Source organism: Rhipicephalus sanguineus, chromosome 8 (genome assembly GCF_013339695.2).
Source record: "Rhipicephalus sanguineus isolate Rsan-2018 chromosome 8, BIME_Rsan_1.4, whole genome shotgun sequence".
Taxonomy (NCBI): Eukaryota; Metazoa; Arthropoda; class Arachnida; order Ixodida; family Ixodidae; genus Rhipicephalus; species Rhipicephalus sanguineus.
The window spans coordinates 84,250,939-84,276,519 of NC_051183.1; the positions used below are offsets into that span (position 1 = coordinate 84,250,939).

Sequence of the window (25,581 nt, forward strand, 5' to 3'; positions counted from 1 at the left end):
GTCTTAGATAAAGCTTCTCTTATATGTTACTGTGTGCGCAAGATCAGAGCTATTCGTATGGGTAAAGTTACGCCTTCGTATTAAAATCAATATATCATCGCGAATGCTATAGTACATTGGGCTCAACGATTAGAGGAGTCAACGATGCCTTTTTCATGTCTGACCACTGATTCTCGGACAGCAATGATGCAGGAAAAAAAACGAAAATAAAGTCGTGGATATGTCCATCCTCATTGCTTAACGCACAACCTCAAAAAACTATTATGATTGCTGTAAGTTTGCTTTTGTGGCCACTAGTAAGCCAGGAAACACATCTATCGCATCGCAGAGTTAGAACAAACAGTTGAAAGACCAAAAACAGGCAGTCGCGTTTTGTTAATATACAGAATGCCGCACTAGTGTGCCATAAAACGTTTATTGCTGCTACGGTGCCTTTTACGCACGACTGATAGGTTTTTATAATATCCAGAAAATAAATATAAAGAAAACTGCTCGAGATTCCACGTACTGCAGGAGTCAATTCCGTGAGAACTATTCCGCGAGAAGCTACGCGCGCCTAACTGCCCCCTCGATATAAGGAGAATGTAACGAGCAGCTGAATGATAATACTGGGTGCATACTGTACGACACAGGACTACAGAAGACTAAGTGAATCAGAACGGCGACTTATACGACGCCCGCTCCTTTGTAGGTTTAGCCCATCATCGTTAGAGTGGATGAAATAGACTACAAAGACGCAGACATTCAGTGGGCTCGCGTACGACAGAGATACCTACGCGTTTTGGGTCCGCGAGGTGGGGATTGTGATCGCCTTCTTCCCGGTGGAGAAGGATATCCTGAAAAATAACAAACGGGATTTACGATGTTAATATCGAAAAGAAAAAAATTCGGCAGATCCCACGCATTGTGGGAATCGATGTAATGCCAAGCAGCCAGCAAAGAGCTGCATACATCGCCTTGTTTGTCTTTGAGCCAAAATCATTCATACCATGGCATCTAGTCCACCATATATCGCATGTTTGCCATGCACGCATGCATGCACAATCTAGTGTACACCATGCCAATGAAACGCATATTCAGGTATATAAACGCATGACCTGTCGCTTATGTTCATCACGCACTCGTGTCATGCCATACCAGTTTTGGTATACATCACGTTAACAAAACGGCCGGAAGCGCACCATGACAGTGGCATGTAAATCATACCGTACATGACATGCATAACACGATTCGCATGTTAAGACCTCTCATTTATGTTCGTCATACAGTCACATCGCACAATACCAATTTTGGTGTATATCAAAGGAGCGAAATGGCCGCGAGTGCACCATGAGTAGAGCATGTAAATCATGCCATACATGAAATGCATATTATGGTTTTTCATGTTACCACCTGTCACTAATGTTCATCATACCGACACATCGCGCAATACCAGTTTTGGTGTATATCAAGCTATCGAAACGGCCGCGAATGCACCATGAGCGTGGCATGTAAGTCATGACATACATGGCATGCATGTCATAGGTTTCATGTTACCGCCTGTTATTCATGTTCTTCATACAGTCACATCGCGCAATATTGCAATTTTGGTGCATATCAATCTAGCGAAACGGCCGGGAATGCACCATGAGCGCGGGATGTAAATCATGACATACATAACCTGCCTGTCATGATTTCCATGTTACCACCTCTCATTTACGTTCTTCATGCAGTCGCGTCGCGCAATACCAATTTTGGTGTATGTCAAGCAAGCGAAACGGCACGAGTGCGTCATGAGCATGACATGTAAATCATGTCGTGCATGTCATGCATGACATGATTTTCATGTTACCACGTCTCATTTACCTTCGTCATACAGTCGCTTCGCGCAATACCAATTTTGGTTACATCAAGAGCGAAGCGGCCGCGAATGCATCATGTGCGTGGCAATTAAATCATGACATACATGACATGCATGTCATGGTTTTCATCTTACCAACTGTTATTCATGTTCTTCATACAGTCACATCGCGCAATACCAATTTTGGTGTATATCAATCTAGTGAAACGGCCGCTAGCGCATCATGACCGTGGCATGTAAATCAGGTCGTACATGACTTGCATGTCATGATTTTCATGTTACCACGTCTCACGTTCGTCATACAGTCGTGTCGCGTAACACCAATTTTGGTGTGTATCACGCAAGCGAAACTTACGCGAATGCACCACGAGCGTGGCATGTAAATCATGACACACATGTAATGGATGTCATGATTTTCATGCTACCACCTGTTATTCATGTTCTTCATAAAGTCACATCGCACAATACCAATTTTGGTGTATATCAATCTAGCGAAACGGCCGAGAGTGCGTCATGAGCGTGGCATGTAAATCATGTCATACATGACATGCATATCACGATTTTCATGTTACCACGTGTTAGTTATGTTCGTCATACAGAAATGTCTCGTCATACCAGTTTTCGTATGTATCCCTTCATTTAAACGACCGCGAGCGCCCCGAGACCATGTCATGTAAATCATGCTGCACATGACATGCGCGTCATGATTTGCATGTTAGGACCTGTCATTACGCTCGTCATGAACTCTTGTCACGTCGTACCAATTTTGGTATATATGAAATTAACGGAACGGCCGCAAGAGCCCAAAGGCTGTGGAATGTAAATCATGCTGTTTATGACATGCGTGTCATGATTTTCATGATATCACCTGTCATTGATGTTCGTGATAAGGCCATGTTATGACCACGACCTCCTCTGTTGTTATGACACACCAACTTTGGTATACATCCGATTAACGGAACGGCCAGGGAGCCCAAAGGCCGTGGAATGTAAATCATGCTGTTCATGACATGCGTGTCATGATTTTCATGATATGACCTGTCATTTGTTCGTAATAAGGCCATGTTATGACACACCAATTTTGGTATACATCCGATTAACGAAACGGCCAGGAGAGCACAAAGTCGTAGGCGGCTAGATAGATAGATAGATAGATAGATAGATAGATAGATAGATAGATAGATAGATAGATAGATAGATAGATAGATAGATAGATAGATAGATACGCTCAAAGTCGCAGAAGTTCGCTAAGAACTGCTTCGCATTTAAAAAATGGACCTATAGTACAAGAAAATTTAGCCACAAAATGTCTCTGAGCACACAAGCACACACAACTCAACGTGTCCGCTAGGACACGTGAGCGAGCTCTGATGGGATCATATGGGCTTAGAAAGATGAAGAAAGATCCAGAGTTTAAAGAAAAAAAATATTCTTATGTAAAATGATATCTTTATGGTCCAGCTGCGTCACTGCATTACATTGCATTGAAATACGATTGGGGAAACTTTAGCCAACTTGCAAAATTTGCGGTGAGTAGTGCTCCTCAGGAGCGCATAAAATTAAAAGAAAATATTTGGGGAAGCTATGCACTAGTGCTGTGAAGAATATAGAAACAGCCAAGATGGTGGCCTTGCCGTTCTCCTTCTCGTCACCCTCACTTCCGTTTCCAGCCACCTTGCCATACTATACCACACGCATCACTATGCCATGCCTTCTTTCCCTTTCTTTCTACCTCTTTCGCTCTAGGTCTATTTCTTACTCTGCCATTCTATATTTCTGTTGCTGTTCCTCTCTCTTTTCTTTCACTTTGTCTCATCTTTTTCGCGTTATCTCGCCCATAGAAACGCAATCATACATCGTTCCCATGAACGCATGTACTGTTAGCGGGCCTGGATAGCGGAATGGCTACGACGCCCGCCTACGGACCATGGTTACCCGGGGTCCAATCCCGCCTCCCCAAGAAATTTTATTACAGCACAGCTGTTATAGTCGAGGATTGCGTCTGTCGTGGATAGGAAATTATCATCATCATGCACAGGCGCGCGCTCAGTCAGCGCCCAAGCATTCTGTACAGATGGTTAACAAGAGAAGCTTAAACGTAGTGGGATTTGCCCATTTTCGGAGTCGCATACGCGCTTTAGAAAATTGATTTTAGCACAGCTGTTATGCTGTATGTTTGTCGTGTGTCGTAGATAGGAAAGTATCATCATCACGAACCGGCACACGCTGAATGACCGCCCAAATATTCCCTATATATAGTTAACAAGACTACCCGAAACGTGCCTATCCGCTTTGCTGTGTCCCAGTGCAAGGTGCACTATTTCTTTTGTTTTATTTATTTATTCTTCTTCTCCTCTCCACTCCTCTGCTCCTCAACTCCTCCTTTCTTCCTCCATCGCTCTCCCTCTCTACTCCTTTCTCTGTTATTGTTTTTCTCTACAAATCGGCGCACGTGTTCTGGGAGCGAAGCAGAAGATGAAGAAGTGGACAAAGAGATTGGATCACGGTGCAGGAAACCGTCAAGGAGCGTAGGTTCGGCTCATTAGCTGCCCGAGCAGAAAGTACAACTGTCTGCGCTCTTTCAGGCAACCTTCTCTAGCGCTGGTGCGAGCTGTCACAAAACTTTGATAAGGATAAAACGTCTATGAAAGGGATGGAGCCGGTTAACCTAACAGTCAATAAGCGTGGTATATTGTTGCCATGAAAGAATAATCAAGCTGCCTCGGACTAGATTCATCTTACCGCCGCTTGGGCGCCAGCCATATTTATTTTTATTACACCAACACTACACTCGTGTACCTAATTTCTTCGTGCAATATTTTGGTCAAGGTACTGGGTACGAGTATGGAACTTTGCCTCGGACCGTCATCTGCCTGCCGCCGCGATAGCACACCCTCTGTCGACGCCTCAGCAGCGAGTGCCAGCGGTCATCCTCACCCATTTTAAGGACCCACGGACATCTTGTGGTACGGATAAGAATGACGTCGAGGAGTGTCTAGCACTGTATGTGAGGGCGAGCGCAGCTACAGGTGGGACTGGACCTTGATGCTAACAACCTGATATTCTATCTTAATGGAACTGCGCGGCAACGGTATGACACGCATGAAGCTGTCCTAAGGAGCTGGGAAGCTTGTAAACAGAAAATGCGAGATGTGTTTGGAAGACAAGTCGGTCGTCAGCTGGCCACAATGAAAGAACTTGCGGGCCACGCTCTTGCAGCGAGATGCGGGGCTAATGTGCCTCCCTTTCCCATGCCTTCGTGAAACCTCCTTGGTGTCCCGGCGGTACCACCATACTCGCGGTTAGCACATGTCATCTACATAAAATATTGTCACGGGGTCGTGACGTCGACGAAGGCAGTAGTGGGCGGGTCGAAGATAGAACTCGTTATTTGGCCGAACTTGTGGCCGGGAAACGGAAAGTCAAACTACAGCAATACACACTGTACACAGATAGCGGCGAACAGAGCGTCGAGTGTCGATAAAAAAAGTCACAGTTTCGCTGCAACGGCGAAGCAATGAATGCGATATCAACAAATTAGAATGTCACCCGAAGATCGACAAGCAGCACAGTACTTGGAACGCGCCGCTCGAGCGCAAGGGACTGGCGAAAAGAACACACACAGGACGACCGCGAACTAACAACGGTCACAGCTCGACACTTGCAGCGCACTGCTCAAATACATCGGAAGGGCACTCGAAAAGAACGCACTGGTACACACAGGGCGAGGGCGAACTGGTGCGGTTGTTACTTCAAGTTTCAGCAGCGGGCTACAACCCAACGCTGTTACGCCTATTTTTCTTTAAAACTGCGGTGCGTGGAATGACCCCTGCGCATCTCCTGCCGTGCGGTGAGGATTCGCTCCGTGGATTTCATGTGTGGCGGTCGCGTCGTCCGCGATGCTGAGTCTTATCCGCCTCTCGCCGATCGTCGCGCCGCTACGGACGGTTCCGTCTTCCGCGAGGCCGAGCACCGCTAACCGATAGAGTTCCGACTCTCCGTGAACGTCGTCCCGTGACGGTTGCTTCGTCCGCCAAACCAAAGACCTCTCACCGATCAAGGTTCGCCTTCCCGTGATGTCCTCGTGCCTCTAGCCGATCGTTGCCCCGTCCCTGAACACTGCTGACCGGATCCCCCCACTCCTACTCTCAAACTTTGAGGTGCACGTGAAGTTCGAACTTCACGTGCACCTCAAACAACCTGATCTACTGCATTGAATGTGCCACCTGTGAAAAACAGTACATAGGTGAAACTGGACAACCAATTCATGTAAGACTGAACGGCCACCGCGCAGACACAAAACACAACTTACCAAAAGCAGTAGCCAACCACTTCAATCAACAAGACCACAATTTCGATCAAGCCAAACTTTACATTCTACAAACAAACTTCCGGTCACCACGTGAGAGGAAATACGTGAAATCGTATTCGATGCACAAATTTCAATCCCTACACCCATCAGGAATAAATCTAGCACGTGGTAATTTGGAATCATTAAAAGCCATAGCATGATTTCTATAATATTAAGAGACATGAAGTACGCTCAGCTTTCAAAAACCTTAACCTATTCGCAAAATAAAATCCCGACCAGCTCCCATAATACACTATCAATATTCTTTTTGAATATCTCTTAATCTTGCATGTATAAATGTGTACATACGTGTAGATATTATACTGTTAAGATGTTTTCATTTTCTAGTGAATTCGAACCACGGTTTCCTTCCCCCTTTCCGCGCTCCAAAGGCCGCTTCTGGCCAGCATTGTCACAGCCCTCGCCTTCTCAGGAAGTTCTACGAGTCTTATTCCGATTGTTCCCCCCCGGCCGCCCCTCCTTCCTTTTTCATTTTTTTTTCTTTTCTTTTTTTCCCTCTTAGTTGACGGGCGCCCAATTTTTGGAAGCCGCCGACGACACTGGATGCATACGCCAGTCAATTAATTCACCCATTAAGCAGGAGCTTTTCAGGCAACCCTTTAATATCACTTAAAGTAGGCAGGCGGAATTTTAAACGTACGCCACCCGGGTACCTTTTTCTTCTTTTTTTCTCGTTTGTAGCTGCCTTCCCCACCACCTTCTGCAGCTTCTTGGCGGACATTTAAGAGTAAGCCGCCCGGTTTTTCTCCACGCCTGTAGTTTCCTTCCTCACCACCTTCTGCAGCTCTTTGTGATGGCTGCACTCGCCCTCTCGCTTGGTTGTACCCCCCCCCCCCTTTTTTTTATTTCTTTGCAGCTTCCTTTAACTCTGACATGGCAGACCCCAACATGTTTGCAAACTCTCTTGAAGTGTGGCAAGGGCTACAATCCTCTGCTTTCGAGGTTCTCTCTTTCCAGGCAGAAATTACCAACAGCAACAGACGCGCCACCGCTGGACATGATGTCATCACTAACCCCTTAAAACTAACATGCCAGGGATGACAAGGCGCCTTTGACAAAGATAGGTCCCCTATCGAAACGTAGGCCAGCCTGATCTGAGGCACTTTATCCTGTTTTGAAACCTATGAAGGAATTTTAAATCATAATGTTCGCATCCAGTGGTTGACGGTAGATGTGTGCCAACATGTTTGTGGTGTCTTGTAACATAATTCTGTTGTTGTTGTAACATAATTTTGTGTGATGTACAACCGGGAATTAAAAAACAAAATAGAAGCGTGTGGCCGAGTTAATAATAATATCTGGGGTTTAACGTCCCAAAACCACACTATGATTATGAGAGACGCCGTAGTGGAGGCGTGTGGCCGAGTTGTTTAAGGAAGCGTGCTGCGGAGTGAGAGGTCTAAGGTTCAAATCCCTGCGGTGTGCTTCGAAAATTTTTTTCTTCTGATTTATTTTTCTTTGCGGCTTTTATTTATATATACATACATATACATATGCGGGACATGACGACGTGGACAGACGGCGACGGTGATGGCAAAAACCAGCCGAGAGTGTCCATATAATTGCGATCGCAATAAAAACTGATCCTGGCTGGGACGCCCCGTCTTTTATACATCATGCATCGAACTTACCAGCCTTAACACTGGTGGTTGCGCAAGGTCTGAAATAATCTTGTCTATTCGCGTCATGTGCGCAATCTTGACAAAATGATCTACTACAATCTCGAAAGTTCCGAGACATTCTGGCGCTGCCTGCGCAAGACAGCGATCACACATGCAACGGACCAGTTACAAAAACAGCAAAAGAAGCGCGCGTGGCAATATGTTCTGTCAGCTCTGCCGCAAAGTTGACGAAATCCAGACAAGATCGGGCACATGTTAAAAGGTATTTCCGATATTCCTTTAAAACTCTTCATGTACAAAGGTTGGACTACGGTGCATGACACCATCAAGGAGCGTCGGCGCTTCGAACAGGCAAAGGGCCGTCGAGTTGCTCAAGCGCACGACAGATCACCGAATACTGCCACAACCTCTTCATGCGAACGCCCACCACGGCTCGTCCAACCAACAGCACCTGAAGACATCACGCGCGTTAATCGCCGTAAGCTTGATGCCATGTCTCAGGCTCAGCTCGTTCTGACTTAAGGGACAGCATGCCCTCCATCTCGTTCATACAAACTGTCGTTCGGGAAGAAATCGCAAAATTGGGCATGCCATCACTCTGCTCGGTCCGTCACACGAACGCTTACCAGGTTTCCCCGGCCACCGGCCGCCTTGGGGTCCCACGCTATTTTTCTGTTTTTTGGCCTTGGGACGACACGAGCGGAAGAGCCCAAGAGTGTCTAGGGTTATGCCCATGCACCTTGGCGGCTCGCAAACTTCTTCGGTCCCGAAGCTCCTTGGGGCCCCAATTCTCGAACTCTCTAATAAGAATGTCGTGTAGTAAAAGGATTCTCCTTAATGCATGTAATATTGTGTGGCAAAAGCGGAGACTCGCCCCAGGCATAAAAGCATGCGAATTGCGCAAGGAGTGGGTGTTCTAAAGGCCCTACCAATTACAAAGCGCTCTGGCTAGTTTAATCACCGTCTACTGCAAAAGCATCAATAAAGTGAGCAGCTGCGTAGCTTCGCCTGTTGCCTTACGGACGCGTAGTGGGCCCCTCGCTGATTCGCAAAACGAAGAATTATGGCGTAATGGGCACTTAACTGCCCTACTTGCATTAGGCATTCTAGGATAGTTTGAAATGACCTATGTAACGCGCACACTCGTTCGTTTCCTTACGCCGTGGTTGAGGCATGCACTGAGAACCTAAGCTAGGCTAGCATTTGAGCGGGCGATGCGCACGGGCCCGATTACGCTATCGCGTCCCACTGTTCAACGCGAAGTTCAAGCATCCTCGAAGTTTCTTTTTTTCCGAAGCGCCTTCAAGCACGGGTATGGCTCTGTGGTAGAACACCTGGTTTCAAGCAGGAGTCCTGGGTTCGATTCCGACTCGAACCAAAGAAATGTTGTCGTTATTTCGTCGATCTCTAATTTTCGTTGACAGATAGAGGTGATTTATTGGTCAATACCAATGATGTTGACGCGGACACCGGAATTTGCGCCAAAGGAGCTATTTCGCGCTATCGTGTTAATATGATAAGTTATGCATGGTATATACAAAAGAATGCAGAAGTACACTGGAAATTTCAGTCCCCGTTGTTGTTGATACAACAAATACGTTGTTTGATACAGGAATAGTTACATTTTTCCCCTTCATGACGTGTGAAAAAGAAAAAAAGAAAACGATAATCAAAATAATACATAGATCAGTTTCAGAAACGTGATAAGAATGCATGGGTCATAAAAAAGTCATATCAAGCAGCTTCGCACAGTGGCGCCAAGCCTGAAGGAAGTGCATCGTAAAATAATAAACAGCGCAACGGGTTAAACACGGACAGAAAGAAGAAATGGACACCGATGAATATCCACCAACTAGCCCAACTCGCGATTCTGCGTCAGCATGAAGGAAGTGCGCAGATGGGTTACCTTTATGCTTGCTTCTCTTTATTTTCTGCTTCTTCATCTCTTTTGTTTTCTCTGTTCTCTCTGTTTTTTCTGTCTGTTTTGTTTCTGCTTATTTCTATTTACTTATTTCTATATCTCTCTTTCTCTCTTTCTTTCTCTTTCCTTGACTCTATCTCTTTCTGCCTTTCTCTCTATTCTATTCGTTCTCATTGTTTCGATCCTATTCTTTGCGCTCTCCCTTCCTACTTTCCCTCATCCTCTCCCTCACTTGTCTTTTACACCCTTTGCAATAGTACACTATACGTGGCTAGGCTATGCTCTGCTAGCGTTCCTGGATAGCCGAGTGGTTAAGATGCTCGCCGTCCGATTGTGGGTACGCGGGTTGAAATCTCGCCTCGAGGCTACACTTCGTAAATCTTTTGTTCTGTTTCTCATGTTTTTTTTTCTCTCTTTCTTTCTATCTCTCTGTACTCCTTCTTTCGTACGTCACAGTTATTGAATGCGCCGGAAAAATCAGCGCACGTGTTTTGTATGCGGAGCAGAATATGAACAAGAGAAAGATGCCGAAGAGAGCACGTGCCGGTCCATGGTGATTATCATTTCTGTTCACTCGGCTCGGACCAATGATCGGCATAAGTAGCTCCAGTGTTAAAAGCGAGAGCTCAATGTAGCAATTCGTCCCGCTGTGGACTGCGTACACCGTTTTGTAGTAAAGTTGTCTTTACGGAAGCAATGACGCAGAGGTCAGTATTTGTCAGTGACCTAGTAATATTAAGCAAACATCACGTTTGGATCACTAAACTGTGTCAAAAGTGATATAAAAACTTAAAATATTTCTGTTTTCACAGAACATTAAAAAATCGGTTATTTTCTGCCCCGCGTGATGCTTCGAATGAACTAAATTTTTCGTATCGCCCTTTCCGTTGCAGTCTCTCAGTAGGACAGCAAGAAAATCACTTCCCTTATAAGTTTTAGGGTACAACTTACGTCCTGAAATTTCCTTGGGAATTGCGCCCGGTGGGTATCGCGACTTCACTGAAAATAAAATGACGAACGAAGTTTCAGTAAAGAGGAAAAAATGCAGTAAAACTGAAAGAAATACTACAGAAAGGAATTGCTGTTTGTTTTAAGCCTACATGTTCACTAAAGTGGAACCATGCATCAGCTTCACGTGGCAAACTGCTTGGGAGAACTTTATTCTGATTTTTGCTGCCGTTTGTTCATTACGTATGACGTGGGGTTTCCTGTTCACCATATAGTAGGGAACGTCGAAGAATTCTATAGGTATAAAATGTGAGTGGTTGAGGGTCACACCAACGAACAGCCATGACGAATAAACATGGAGGGGAGTTTTATCTTACATTCTGCACTTAAGAAGGGAGATGCTCATAAAACTCAATGTGAGTTATGCAAATTGACACTGCCATGCCTACAAAACTGTGCCCTATGCTTCTGTATATTAATAATTTTGAATGATGCACGAATTGCAAACTTCTTGCAGTTTTTTAGAGTTATTCGCTCTGAGCACATTGTGAAGGGACGCAGGATACGCGCGGAAGCGAGGTTTGGAAGGGACTCCCAAACTGAAGCTTGTCTCGCTCCACTGACATAGAGAATATCATTGGCTCTTGCTTCCGGTCTAGCAGCAGGGTAGCGTGTTTGCGTCTCCTAAAGAGTGCAGTAACCGAACTTCCGATCGCCGTCACATGCGGGTAACTTATATGACATAAGCATAAATGTCAATTATGATGTCTTTGGTATAGCGGCACATCTACGGCTCTAACAGTAGTCATGATGGCAAAATAGTGAGAACACCGAATGCGGGTATGCGTCGTAGATCAATGCCCGCAGTGACACTGGCAAAACAACGATACTTGTACTCTATCTCGAAAGTTGATTGCAGCACGGTGGAAGCTACGAGGTGTAAGCGAACGAGATGCTTGCACAGCGAAACATAGTTCTCTTCATAATTGCTTTAATGTTGAAGAAGGTTAAGACAAGTGCGTTTGCTTGTAACAAGCTACGCCACAGAAATGCGGGATACGCTAAACACGGTACGCATATACTCCGTAAACATTTATTTGTTGTGTCGGCAACTGCCGAAAATTGTGATGACGAACCATCATGGCAGCACCCATGCGGACGCGGCCACCCGCTTCGATTGGAACTCGCGCTTGCTACATCCCCATTGCCCAGACAGCAATACATAAGCAGTGGAATCGGCTATCGCTGTCATCTTACGGTATGTGTTATCCTTATCATTAAGATCAGCTGTTTGTTCAGCCACGCATCTTAAGCTTTGTCACTGACAATTTTGAGAATGAATCTTCGAACTGTGCAAAATAGACACGAATACATTGCTGTCGAAGCATCGCGATGCAAATATAACGCAAACGCAAGCGTGGGTTTACAACTTACTGGCCACGCAGTTCACGACGGCGACTTTAAAATTTCGAGACACAAGGGGCCAGTACATCGACGGGTGCCGTCATATTGTTTTCTTTTTCGGCGCTACCGTTTCTGCGACGAGCAACGCACCGAGCGTTGCTTGCTACCATGTGCTCGCTTTACTCGCCCAACTAACGTTGTTTATTTGCGGCGCTGCCGCTGCTGCCCTAAACTAAGAGGGTTGGTTGCTGCCGTGTGCTAGCTCTACTCGCCCAACGCGTCAGCGCAAATACTTTGGGGGCGCCGAGCAGACGACGCGGCGCGGATGAAGACATCATGAGGTGTGTTCGCCCTTCCCATTGGCTGAGCAGCCTTGTAGCTTCCACAGTGCTGCAACCAGCTTGTGAGCTTGTGAGCGCCAAGCAGAAGGTATTCTTTCATTTTGACAGGATACCAGCAAGTACCAAGTTGCCCACTTAGCTGTGCTACTGCAATGTATCCTATCGTTCAGATGTTACTGCATTTATGACGCCGTGCGTGATGTTTCTGCAGAGGTCACCTGAATTTCCAGTATGCGGCGACGTCCAGACGTTCGGCTATTGCGTTCTTTAGGTGATGTCAGTATGGTCAAAGGGCACTGAGTGTTACCTTTGTTGCCTGACCATGATCTTATCTAGTGTCCCAAAGTCAACTACGTATCCATGCGATCTTAGGGCTAGTTGACTCATGGTGACCAGGATGTTGGGCAGCCCGGGCCGCGGCGACCACATTTTCGATGCAGGCGGTAATGCTTGAAGCCCGCGTACTTACATTTCGGTGCACGTTAAGGAACCCCCGGTAGTCGAAATTTCCGGAGCCCTTCACTACGGCGTCCCTCATAATCATATCGTGGTTTTGGAATGTTAAACCCCGACAACTATTATTATTATTATTATTATTATTATTGTTATTATTATTATTATTATTATTATTATTATTATTATTATTATTATTATTATTATTATTATTATTATTATTATTATAACGATTTTCGGCAGCATACAGTCTTCATGGCAGATGCGCGCCTCTAAAACGAGCGCCTGATGTGAAAACGTCAGAGCATTTGTAAAACTGTTGCTATTAACTACTGAAAGCACGCGGCCACTGGCTACAAAGCCCTCCTTGCTCTATAAACGAACCTTTTGCTTTACTTGTTGCGCTTCCTGAGGCGAAGCGGTCGTAAATGACCAGCAGGCGAGCCAAATGAACAAATCAGCTCATGGTGTCGACTCACATCTGCCTCGTCTAGTACTGATATCAAAGTGGTGGAGACAATGAGAAACGATAGCTGCCGACAACGCTTACGGGGGTTCTGAAAGCTTGTGGCAGCGTGGTAGGCGATACCTGGCCTCATTCTGGCGCCCAGCAAATATATAAAAATGAAAACGAACAACGTTGTCTTTACTGAGTGTTGAGCCTTCCTAGCTACGGAAAATAGCCGAAGCATTTAGAATTGACTAACGCAGTGAACAAGCAGCACATTGCGGTTGCATCAGATTTTCGGCACTCGTTGTCTGCCCTCTATTGGTTGCAGAGATTCAGGAATGCATTTTTTCGCTTTAGAAACTAACAGGGCATCGACACGACGCAGTTTCGAAGCTGTGGTGACCTATGCAATTCACATAATTCTCACAAGCACTGACGTTATCCGAACCTCGCTGCTTCCTACGTTGCCTTGTTTCTCGAAAAATTTATAATTAAGAATTTTTGAAATTCTTCTCGAAAACACACTCGGTACACTGTGTTTGTCATTTTTTAATGAACAGGCACTTTGGTTTGTGTCAATCGTGCCGTACGTTCTTTCGCTGGCTGTGCTGTGTAGTGTTCGAGATACGTACGTACATACGGGCTCATCAGAGACATAGGATGTAAGGCATGATAACGAAAAAATACCTACGTCTGGTATCTCTTGGAGGAGGAGTTAGATATGTCTTCCTTGGAATTTTACCTGTAAGGAAGTGAAAAACGGTCACAGATTCGCCGCAAGGGCGAAGCAATGAATGCGATAGCAAGAAAAGCGGCCCGTGATGGACGCGCTGCGACTACCGTGCGTCCATCACTACCCGGCAGCTACTAGACAGTTTTAATTTCACGTACGTAGGGACTTTTCATACGCAAACGTTAAAAGTAAACGTACGTTACGTGCACGACACCTGAAACGATTTTAGCTACACGCACGCGACGCGCGGTGAGAGCTACCACGTAACTCGATCTGCTGAGAATCATAAACACTGCGGTAGTTTGTTCCAGCGCCCGCGCGAGCACACAGCAGAAGGGCAAGGTTCTCGCTGCGCAAATATAAGAAGAAGCGAGAGAGCTGGCCGACGCCTTTAAGTGCGCCCGCGCGCTCCTAGCGCCATCTCGATGGTAATGAAGAAACGCTTATAAGCGCCTCCGTCTCGGAGGACTGCAAACGGTAAAGGGTGTGTATATAACGCTCGCCGTTAGCTGCTAGAAGGATGTACGCTTTGTGGAGTAGTGCTTAGCGCACCGCGCTGCGCATTCAGAGGTCGCTGGTTCGATTCCGCGCTTCGGAAGCATTTTTCTGATCTATTTTTCTTTGGGATATTGATGTATACATACATACTTATACATATACGCAGCATGGCGGCGGCGACGGCGACGGCAAAAATCAGCGGAGACTGTCCATATAATTGCTATCGCAATAAACGAAGCAACAGTGTCGTAGCGAGGGTCAAGCAATTGCAATTATTCGACAGCAGCGAATCAATATATTATACACTGTTATTAAGGACAGTAGCTGACTCCTCAAGCATAATGTCTGACGTACCTCAGTAGAAAGGCTGGCGTAAGGAAACGCGGCCACTTGAGCAAGCGTAGCGAGCTCCGTGTGAGGTACGAGGCTACGGTATTAACCGTCGGCTGATCCCGTTCGAAGCAACGGCACGCGCGAGCAGGGTGTCGGAACGAAATGTTTTTTCTTTCTGTTTTAGTTTCGTTCCACAGCAAAGAGTTTCGTTCAGTTTCTGTTCCGCAGCGAAAAAAAATTAATGTTACGTAACGGTCCTTAACGGTTTTTCTTGTATGCAAATATTGAAGTTAAGATAATCATAAAAAAAATTTTATTTGTGATGTAGTAACTTCCCCTCCTCTTAAGGAGGTGGGACAGGGGTAAAACACGTTCTTCTCACGTTCTTCAGAGGAGCGGAAGTAACTGTACCACGAATTCCTACCAACTAGCACGAACCAGTATACCCTTCAAAGTCACAGTATTTATTTTCTGAAAAGTCAATTACGTTTTTTTTAGTGTAGGCTCAATGCTTTCTGTCAAGGGAGTGAACGCGATCACAGAAGCAGCACGTCAGTCAGTGCACTCTCTGATGTGCGAGACCGCTGTTGTGATCAAAAAATCGCCATGCCTGCGCCGAAGACGCAGCACAGTCACAGCGAAAGTTAGACGAACGGCCTTTCTAGAGCCCGTCGTAGACTCTCTTGGTGCAACTAATACAAGTACTTCAAAATTGGATAGCGCGAAATTCACCAGGACCATGAAGGAACGCAGAAGCACAGGGCAGACGCCTGTCCTGTGCGTTAATGAAAACCGAGAGCGAGAGCGTTAAAATGCGAGAGCGTTAATAAGAAAGAATAAAACCCAGCAGGAATCGAACCCAAGCATTCCGCGTGATAGGTATTTTACCACAGAGCCACGCCACTGCTTGAAACAGCTTTTGAAAAAGACCCTATTCAGGCGTAATGACGGTGCAATGTAAATTGTAGTTGTGGTGCTGGGTATCTTATTTTATAAAAAAGCAATATGTACTCCTATGGTACAGGCGTCATGCCGTGTTAACGTCAATTGCGGTTACAGTGTTGGCTTCGGTTTTATAGCAGCCTAGTAAACACTACATTTGCGTCCCTATGATTCAGCAAGCTATATTCAAGCGTTGCTCGTCCCCGGAGAAATACGCTCACGAAAGTTACGTATGGTATTAACTTCATCGCACCGTAATGTGCCCTTTCTTTAGATAACTCTCACGTCTGTTCTCCTCCACTTACCCTTTAAACGCTAGTGTAGTTGACGCGCCTGGTTAGGTCACGATGTCCACAGAACTACTACGTTTACAAAAACACGTCGATCCACCTCGTAACGCTTGGATCAAAGCCAAGAAATGCAGCGTAGACAACTACTCTCTGATTGCTTCGCGTGAAACCAATTCCCACAAGACGTGGGATCTGCCTGTTTTCTTTTCCATATTTCACGCGATAGAGGTTACGGACACCGGCGGCGGCGGAGAACTATGGCGCCAAAATCATAACAGCTTTCGCTGTAACAAAATTCAGTGCCGACAATGCCCTCCCCACGCTCGCCTGCGTGACAGGTGCGCAAAAGCCCACTTGCATTATTATAAACATCTCTGGTTGCCACTGTTTTCGTTTTTTGCACAATTTCGACATATCTTTGCTTTGGAATTCCTGCCTAAGGTACGCGCTAATACTGTACCCTGAGATGTGCATAATTGCTCACGTTGCATGACCGCAGTTGTTCCGGATTGCTAAGTTTCCTCGTGAACCGAAAAACGATTGAAATAGATTTCACGAAATAATAGATAACATTTCGGTTACTTTTTCGTTCCGGTCAAAAATATCATTTTTCATTTTCGTTTTGCGTTCTTGTTTTTCGTTCCGTTCCGACACACTGCGCGCGAGTGCACGCGACCTTGGTCGTAGGAAGTGCATAGTCAAAATTCGCACTTCCATGAGGAGCCACACCGCTGCGCTCCGGCACCCCTCCATGAGCTTTTCGCAAATGGAAGGCGGCCGGCTCGTTTCATCTCTGCTTGAGCCACGTTCTCGCCTATCTATCTATCTATCTATCTATCTATCTATCTATCTATCTATCTATCTATCTATCTATCTATCTATCTATCTATCTATCTATCTATCTATCTATCTATCTATCTATCTATCTATCTATCTATCTATCTATCTATCTATCTATCTATAGCGGTACGATTACTCATTTCCGCTTGCGCTGTCCACCATGTGAGCGTTGTGACTGTATTTTTCGCAGTTATCGGTAGAGTTCTTTTCATGTTCGATTTGCCGCCTAACGTGCTGCTCGTTTATTCCCAGACGCTTTTGCTTTAATAAAAATGGCACCTAAACCCCCCATACTTCATTTGTGGTGCTGTTGAATACTTAGTTGCTATTGCTATCGAATCTTATTAATACCTAGACATATTCACTCATGATGTTTCTCAGAAGCTCTGTGCAGGGAGCGAGAAAACAACTCTTATAATAACTTGTTGCTAATGTCACTCATTACATACAATTGCGTGCGCATTACGTTATTCGTCGCAGTTTTCTTTTTGCAGTCCAGTTTGAAAGAACACAAACATTAATCCAGCATTGCTTATGTTTTATTCACGACAACAAAATGACTGTATATCTCTCGCGGCATCGTTGCCTGGCTATTTCGTACTGGTCACAGCTGAGTGGCGCCATTCTTATGACCTGTCATTATTAAGAGGATTGGAATATTTGCATAGTGTCCTCGTCTTTGAAACGCTCACACAAAACTTTGAGCTAACTATTGAACATTGAACATTGTTTATTTGCAGGAAAAAAAGACTAAATTTTCCTGCGGGAGGCAAAGACTAAAGCCTGGCGAGTTCTTGACCTCCTCGTCCTCTTTGTCGACAAAAATTTTGTGCAGCTGTATGACCGACATGTTATCAGCGAAAGTCTACTGCAAAAGCACGAGTAGTTTTGTCCCCTTCAGACACGCATTATGATGCACTGTCTGCAAATGCTTCAAATTCGCATGGCATGATTCGAAGGCACTCAGTATTACATTTCAGGAAAGAAAACGAACGAATGTGTTGCTTTGTGTGAGTTTGAGCAATTGATGTTAATTCGCGTGTAACTAATTATCTAATTATTCCGCCATCAATCAGCTTCAATACTTGCATAAAACATCATTTATTAGGCCCGAAAAGCATGCACGCCTTCTTTCTTGGTTGTATTCGTTTCGAGCGGAGAAAAAAAATACTCTTGACGTTGGTCCTGGAACGCGGCACGTCGAACGATCGTCTAACACGGTAGTATCTCCAGCAAAGTGATCCTCTGCAACAATACGCAGGACAATTAAGGTAAATGACCGCTAGTTATCCAATCAGGAAGCGTGCACAAATTTTCACACTGAGTTTCGGGAAATTTGAAGAAACACGCGGCGTGGGACGCGCCTCTCAACTTCGTGTCCCCAAACGAGGACGCCGTGTCGCAAAGGGTTATTGGTACATTAGGGACCCTATGATGTTCTTGGTGCAAAACGCGGAAATACACACAGTTTCGAGAACTGATATGCACATGCTCCTTCAAATTTGAACTTAGGAGTGAAGATGAAAACAAGAAAATACGTACCCGATCCCTGTCCCGCAAGTACGCAAGAAGGTAGTTGTGCTAATATACACAGAAGGAAAATGAAGCCGAGCAAGAATAGAATATCTCGGCGAAACACGTGCATCATAAGTTGATACCTGGAAATTAACCAAGCATAGAGTTATGTTCGCTGGCTCCTAAACTCCTGTCTAGAAAGTTAATAATGAGAATGTACACTTCGTATGTTTATTACATCGTGTATTTTCCCATGTTTTATTTATCTTGCTTTGTTGTCGCTGGGCATACTGCGTAATTGTTCATCGGTTTAAGACTTTCATTTGTTACTCCGGAATGGCAGACGGTGCCTTATCCATGGCTAAATAGTTATGTCGTGTTCTACAGTTATTATGTCTGTTTGAAGTGTTTCGGATAGTTTTCCTATGTGATATGCAGGAAAAGAGCAGTACTTAGTTCAAGCATACTGCGTAATTGTTCATCGTTTCCTAAATAAAGCTAATCGCCAAGGAAGGACGTAAACTTTTAAATAAAGCAGATATATTCAATTCAAACGCATCTAAGTACGATGCCCTTTCCCGGTAAACGTACCGTAAATTCTACCGCCCTGGCGACGACACCCACTTACAATGTCAGTCGCAAGCACAAACGTTGTGTGTGCAAGCTTGTAAGCTAAATTTGTACGCTAAGGATACCTGCCGAGGTAGGTGTATGTCATGAAAACTTTCTGCATATGCACGTCTAAGCTAAGCGTCCTTATTGTTCATCTGCATTGAAATATTCATTTAGCGCTAAAACGCAATATGATAGTGTTTTTACGTTAAAGCTCTTTCACTTCTGTAAGCGTAGGGACGTCAATTATCAAGATATCTAATGAAAATGCTTTGTTATTATTAGCGAATCATTCGTGGGGAAGCAAATGTTCTTTGAATCTATCTATCTATCTATCTATCTATCTATCTATCTATCTATCTATCTATCTATCTATCTATCTATCTATCTATCTATCTATCTATCTATCTATCTATCTATCTATCGTCTTCATGCTGTCATGATAGTTTGTAAGTTATAGTTTGTAAGTTATTATCACGGTAGTATAATAATTCATGGCGGTCAGGAATAACAGTCCATGCTTTAAAGGGCATGGCTCACATGCTATGAAAATCATGCTGTGCATGAAAGATCACATTGCGATGCTTTAGTGACCATTTCCTTAGCTTGGTATAAGAATAATGTGCATACACGACATGCGGGTATATAAAACGGGAGTGACAGGTCCCAACATGAATGTACGTAACATGCATGCATTTTATGGTATTAGCGAGAAAAAATAACATGATACAAATATTTTGACGCCCCTGCGTCGTTCCTTCTGGATGGTATATCACATGATATACATTTTACGCATAAGGATTCTGCATATCGCACGATATGTAATGGCTAACTTGGAATTCAGGAATGGCATTCACAGCAATCAGTTCTATTGTTCATATGCGTTAACATCACACAATAGCAAAGTGTAATGTACATGTCATTACATGGTTCATATTCACTCGGTAGGATTAGTTCACCAAATCTTTGCCAGTGCTCTGCACTCATACCACAACATATCTGTGCATAATGACCTTTGTAATTAATGACACACAGCGATACAAATGTAATGGTGCAGTATAAATGCTTTATTCCGTGCAACCTGTGGCATAAAAACAACGACATAAATTACATTATGATCATAGCAGGAATTTTGCTAGCCGGGATATACCAACATGCACCAGATGACATAAATGAGGTAACATGACACACATATCATGTGTGTCATGTTACCTCAGTGAGAGATGCAGGAGTTGCTCGCGTTAAACCAAGCTCTGGCCAACTCTTCTCTAGTGTTAGGTAGTGACGCCTTGTATAAACTAAGTGAAGACAAAAAAACACAGTCTTGAGTTGGAGCTGGCAAGTACTGGCTAATGTTCGTTGGTAGGGCTAACTGGTGCTTGGTGGTTGCTGAACAGCGGCTAATAGGTGCAACGCTGAGTACAGTCGAATGTCAGACAGTACTGGCTAGTGCTTTGTAATGTTCACTCGATATTGGCTAGGACTCGCTAACGTTATCTAGCCGTCAATGTTGACTAGAGCTGTTTATTATTCCCTAGAGTTTGCTAGCACTGGCTACGGAATAAGCGGCGCTTAGTTTCGGCGAATACTGGGTAAAGTGCTTGCTAGAAGTGTTGCCTTGAAGCGTCTAAGTGTTAAATATCGTACATTCACTTGCGGTTTGTGTTGACTAGTGATTCATTAGTTTGGTTAGTAGTGACTATGTCTAGGACTGGTTAGCTGTCGCAGATTGTTGACTAGTGCTTGCTAGTGTTCCCTAAGAGTTGTTTGGAATTGCGTAGCGCCGCCGAACTGCGCCTATTGCCCAGTGACCGCACACGTTGGCTATCGCTGGATAATGTTTAATTACTTTCGGTTAGTATACTGTTTACTGTCCGCTAGTCATTGCTCATTTTTTTTGCAGTGGTGCACTGTTTCCTATTCAATCTTACAGCAATGTAACATATATTACATTTGTACCGTTATGATTTGGTCACTGATAGTATAACCTTGCTCGAACCCCCAGAAATGCGCCAACGAACGCTCCTGTTGGTATGCACATGAGTGCCTACGATATGCGTGTCATCTACCGGAATGAAACTGGCATCAGCGCTCTAACTCGAGTACCTAATCTACGTCGCACAATAAGTCCGCCTCGTAAAACTTCGCTCAAAGAAAACAATACGCCATGGCCACTTTCTCACTAATTGCCTGGCATAATGTCGAATCCCATAGTGTGCGACTTGCCGGAATATTTTATGGTTACATTCTTGCAACGAAGTCACGAACGCAGCAGATTTTGGTTAGTTTAGCAAAAACATTATTTGAGAATGGGCTGTGTCAACTCTTAAATTGTGTCAATGTGTGTAAAAATGCATTGGTGCTTTTCGCATTCTATGTGAGAGGCATACATGTAAGAGGTGTCCTTTCTCGCGTTTTAAGGAGAGGCATAATTCGGCAGCACTTTTGTCGACCACGATATTTATGTCAGGAGATTTTCACAAAGTTGTTTAGCACAACATTGATGCTGCACTGCAGCATGTGTTTAAGCAATATTTCACCTGTGTGACCATTCTCACACGTGCTGAAGTCGGACTGCTCGCCAGCAATTGTAGCGTCATCTCTGTGACGATCTGGAGTTGTACAGGCATCAGAAGTCCTGGCTGCGTAGCGAGCGCTCTACGACGACGTAGCTGTGAGCATCTGCGTTAAGTGCAAACAATGACGGTAAACTAAGCTGCATCGGTCCAACTGCTTCGACCATAACGTTCGTGAGTGGCAGAGACAATTGGTACACGCGTCCCTGCAATGTGCACAATTAAGCTTTTTAAGGGACCCGTATACTGCATAACCTGGAACGTAGACTAGTATCGGAAGGACGTCCTGCATCTTCGTGAAAGCCTCGCTGGTTGCAACAATGTTCCTGCTAGAAACAATGGATCGACCTGCCGTTGAACACGTTTCCAGTGCTGCTCAGTGGAAATTCTAGGCAAGGTACTCTGCAGGCGCAGCTTGTTTTCGACTTCATATATCTGCCTGACAGAGATGTGACATCGCGCACCTGCCTGTTGCCTACATTTTTCAAACCGATCTTCTAGCCAGTCACTCTGTATCTTCCCAAAAAGGACACACGACATTTTTGAAGCTCTTGGGAGCTGTACCTAGTGAGCTCGACAAGCGCACAGGTAGTGTGTTTGCGAGCAGCGTGAGTCTTCTTTGTCACCGTACCCTTGTCAAGACATTTGTTTTTTCACTCATCCAGCTATTTCAAAAACATGTGCAAGAAGTTGGTTTTTAGATGGTTATCAATGGAAAGCACTGGTTGTTGGAACTGGTCTCTCAGACTTTCTCCCTTCCATGGAGTTTTGACGTTTACAATTTTCTACCACTTGTGTACGATCTCGATTAATGCAGCAGTGCCCTCAAAAGAGAACAGGTTGTGCTTTGCTCCAAAAGCCCGTAACGCCTCAGGTAAGAAATCATTGAAGGTTTGTAAAGCATGCTTCACGCCCTGCTTTTCAATAGTCGAAGGGTAGAGGGCTTTTCTCCACAGCCCATAGCGATGTTTCAGCAGCTGGTCACAGTCTTGGCTGTGATTATCCCAACTGACGCTGTCTGCATGCGCTCTAAGTGTGGCGCGTCTGGCTGGATCCCCGGGAAGTAGAAGCGAGTTTGGTTACTCTTCAGGTTGATCCAATTATTTGGTATGCATTTTAGAATGTACATTGGGTCTATAACATAGAAGAGCGGCCTTGAATGTTCAGATAGAGGTTGGTACAAAATTCTGTTACAACGAGGTGATTCGAACAGGGACGTCGCTTTTCTTTTCACAGAGTTGTCACTGATGACGCACACAACCCGGTACCCAATATTTTCCAGCCCGCAAATGACATCTTTAGGCATCTTCTGCAAGAACTCCGCGTCCACTCAGTGCACTGATGCGATGTGCGCAACTTCTTTTAATTTGCATGTCGGGCTGCGCACCATGAAAACTAGCGCACAGTTTGCAGCTTCATTACCATTACGCGCAACGCCAGTAATATTATCCTCTTTGTAGTTAAAGCAGGGTTTTATATGTATTTAGTCTAACATAACTGTGACAAAGCGCTGGTCATTTTTTAGTTCAAAATTCTTCTCGCCATGTAGCTGCGGAAGGTTTCCCTCTGATGCTGTTGTTGAAGGCTCATACTGTAAGACGAGCACAATGATCTGATTGTCATAGGATGCGTTATGGTGATGCTTCCGAGCCTGCGTATGAAAGCGTACGCATAGGGCAATATACTGAAAAGAATGCGGCATAACATCATAAAAGCAGCTGAGTAGCGCCTGCGCTGTATTTTCTAAAGTGTAAGGTGACATGCTCTTTAAGAAATCGGATGCAGTCGGCGTCGTCTTCTACTTGGGACGTGCAAAACTGATAAAGCACTAAAGAAACAGCCGCGCAAACCTCCTCGACTGAGTTGCACATCAGGTCACCGTCCAACTTCTCGATGCATTCGAGGAGTTCTACCATTTCCCTTTACTGCTAGCAATTCTACGAACGCACATATTTGCGCCTAGCTTTTTTATGACCGTTTTCATGGCATGTAGCGTCACGCTCAAGTCACGGGGCTTCAGCCACGGGGTTTCATCCTCGACAATGTGAATGAGAAGAAGCCTTTCTTTTTTTTTCGATTACGTCTCAGAAATTTATCGCCTGGCTCCTCAAGTGGGTGGCATGTTGGCTCAAACTGTTGACTTTATGCTTCTCGCGTGTTGTGATAAACGCCTCGTTGGATTCAGCGATGGCTTTCTGGAGGGCAGCATCATCTATGCGCGCGTACTTGAAGTCAGGGTCTTCCCTTCTCGTGGTCTTTCTGGACATGTAGCTCGGATAGTTCGGGGACTTCGACGGTACAGTGTCTGGTCGAAGGGGCACATGAGATAGCGACACACGTGATTGTGCGGCCAATGGCTTGATCTGTATGCAAGGCGACACGAATAATGTCCTCCTCCATGAAGTGAAGTTCACATGCCTAGAAAAAATTTTTAACTCCAATCAGCAAGTCCATGGCTATTGGTCATACAAACGTGCGGCTTGTGCCGCTTACACGATATGTGTAAGCAGCACTTACACGCGTATGTATATACACGTGTATGTCACGCGTGTATGTATATATTGTTTCAGTTAACTAAAGCTTCAATACCAAAAAAAGCTTACCCTAGAATTCTTTGCGACCGAGAGGCTTTCCCGTGGCAAAGTGCGAATACAAACGTTCCTCAGAGCTTTCTCCCTCGGCAACTTCCACTCTCGACATCTGTACCTTCGCGTGCCCCGTGTAGTTGCCGCGGCATCGAGGTACACGTCATTCGCACGGAATCTCCGCGTCATTGATTTCGCATTCCTTTCACAACGCGCAAAACACGGCAATCTCAATGGCGAAGAGAGGCATGCCTGCGCAGACGACCTGGGGAACGCATTTCTACAAACGCGCCATGAACGCACACCAGCGCTATGCGCACCAGAGACCGGACGCGCGGATGCGTCGCCCCGCGGCGACTGGTCGAACTCGCTCGCCATCTCGTGCATCCGCCCCATATGCTGACGTAGTGCGAGTGGAAAGGAAACAGAACTAAGGCATTCCCCCTTTTCTATAGTATGTTGGATACACAGGGGCATGACCTATCCCATAGACCACGACACTTGCTTTGACCTCAACCCGACGACGTTGTGCAGACGGATGCCTGGTTTTCGGTACTTCCTGCTATAACAGGAGGAGCCGGCAAAATTCTTTTCACGTAACACACTGGGAAGACGTCTCTGCGAAAGCTTACTCAATAACTGAAGATCTTTGGCGAACTCACCATACAGCGAGCGAAAGCGAGTTTGGTTGCATATGTATTGGCTGATTGGTGATTTGCGAGCCATCAGATCAGGTTGCCAAGCGGCATGGTAGAATTTCATGTGTTGAGTGCAGTGCTTGAGAATGGTCAATCACCCAACATTCTGAAAAGTTGTCTTCGTGAAATTATCGAAAAACAATGAACGAGACACGGTTATCACTTTGCAGTAACAAAGCCTAATTTACCTACTCGTTGCTCCACGCTGCCAAAAGCCAAGCAAGTACGCTGAAATTGAAAGACGCAATGCAGTAGCCACATTGATGGGAAGAATACAATATTGCTGACACAGAGAATATATATGCTAAGTTTTGTGGGCGGTGTAATGCAATCGCAATAATTTAGGATATGATTGATGGCTACTAAATTCGTCACATGGTTTTAACCGGAGAATTTATCGGCTTCCTAAGCTTCAAAACGATGAGTCAAGAAACACATCTACCGATGATAATGTCTGTATCCGCTAACATAACCTGCTGACTAATGCATTGTTAGCGTGCGAGTTTCATTCCTTACTTTCTATGTGACGAGTCATAGGCTGTGATACACTTGACAGTTATAGACTGTGCCTTATGTTCTCAAGGTAACAAATTATAATAAAACCCAA

General features: G+C 45.0%; 1 protein-coding gene across 4 annotated transcripts in view; it reads right to left on the bottom strand.

Moving 5' to 3' along the window:
- LOC119402867 (serine/arginine repetitive matrix protein 1) overlaps positions 1–25,245 on the bottom strand; it is a 43,087-nt gene extending 17,842 nt beyond the window's left edge. For 2 of the 4 annotated variants that reach the window (XM_049418535.1, XM_037669914.1), the window contains exons 1-6: positions 25,167–25,229; positions 24,939–25,080; positions 18,531–18,646; positions 14,044–14,094; positions 10,707–10,754; positions 777–836 (exon numbers count right to left, since the gene is read on the bottom strand). In XM_049418535.1, coding sequence (XP_049274492.1) covers positions 777–836; positions 10,707–10,754; positions 14,044–14,094; positions 18,531–18,646; positions 24,939–24,970 — 307 coding nt within the window. In that variant the 5' untranslated portion in view covers positions 24,971–25,080; positions 25,167–25,229. Of the gene's footprint in view, positions 1–776; positions 837–10,706; positions 10,755–14,043; positions 14,095–18,530; positions 18,647–24,908; positions 25,081–25,162 lie in introns of all 4 variants that reach the window. The other 2 variants (XM_037669913.2, XM_049418534.1) reach the window with 2 other exon arrangements.
- Positions 25,246–25,581: the final 336 nt, after the last annotated feature.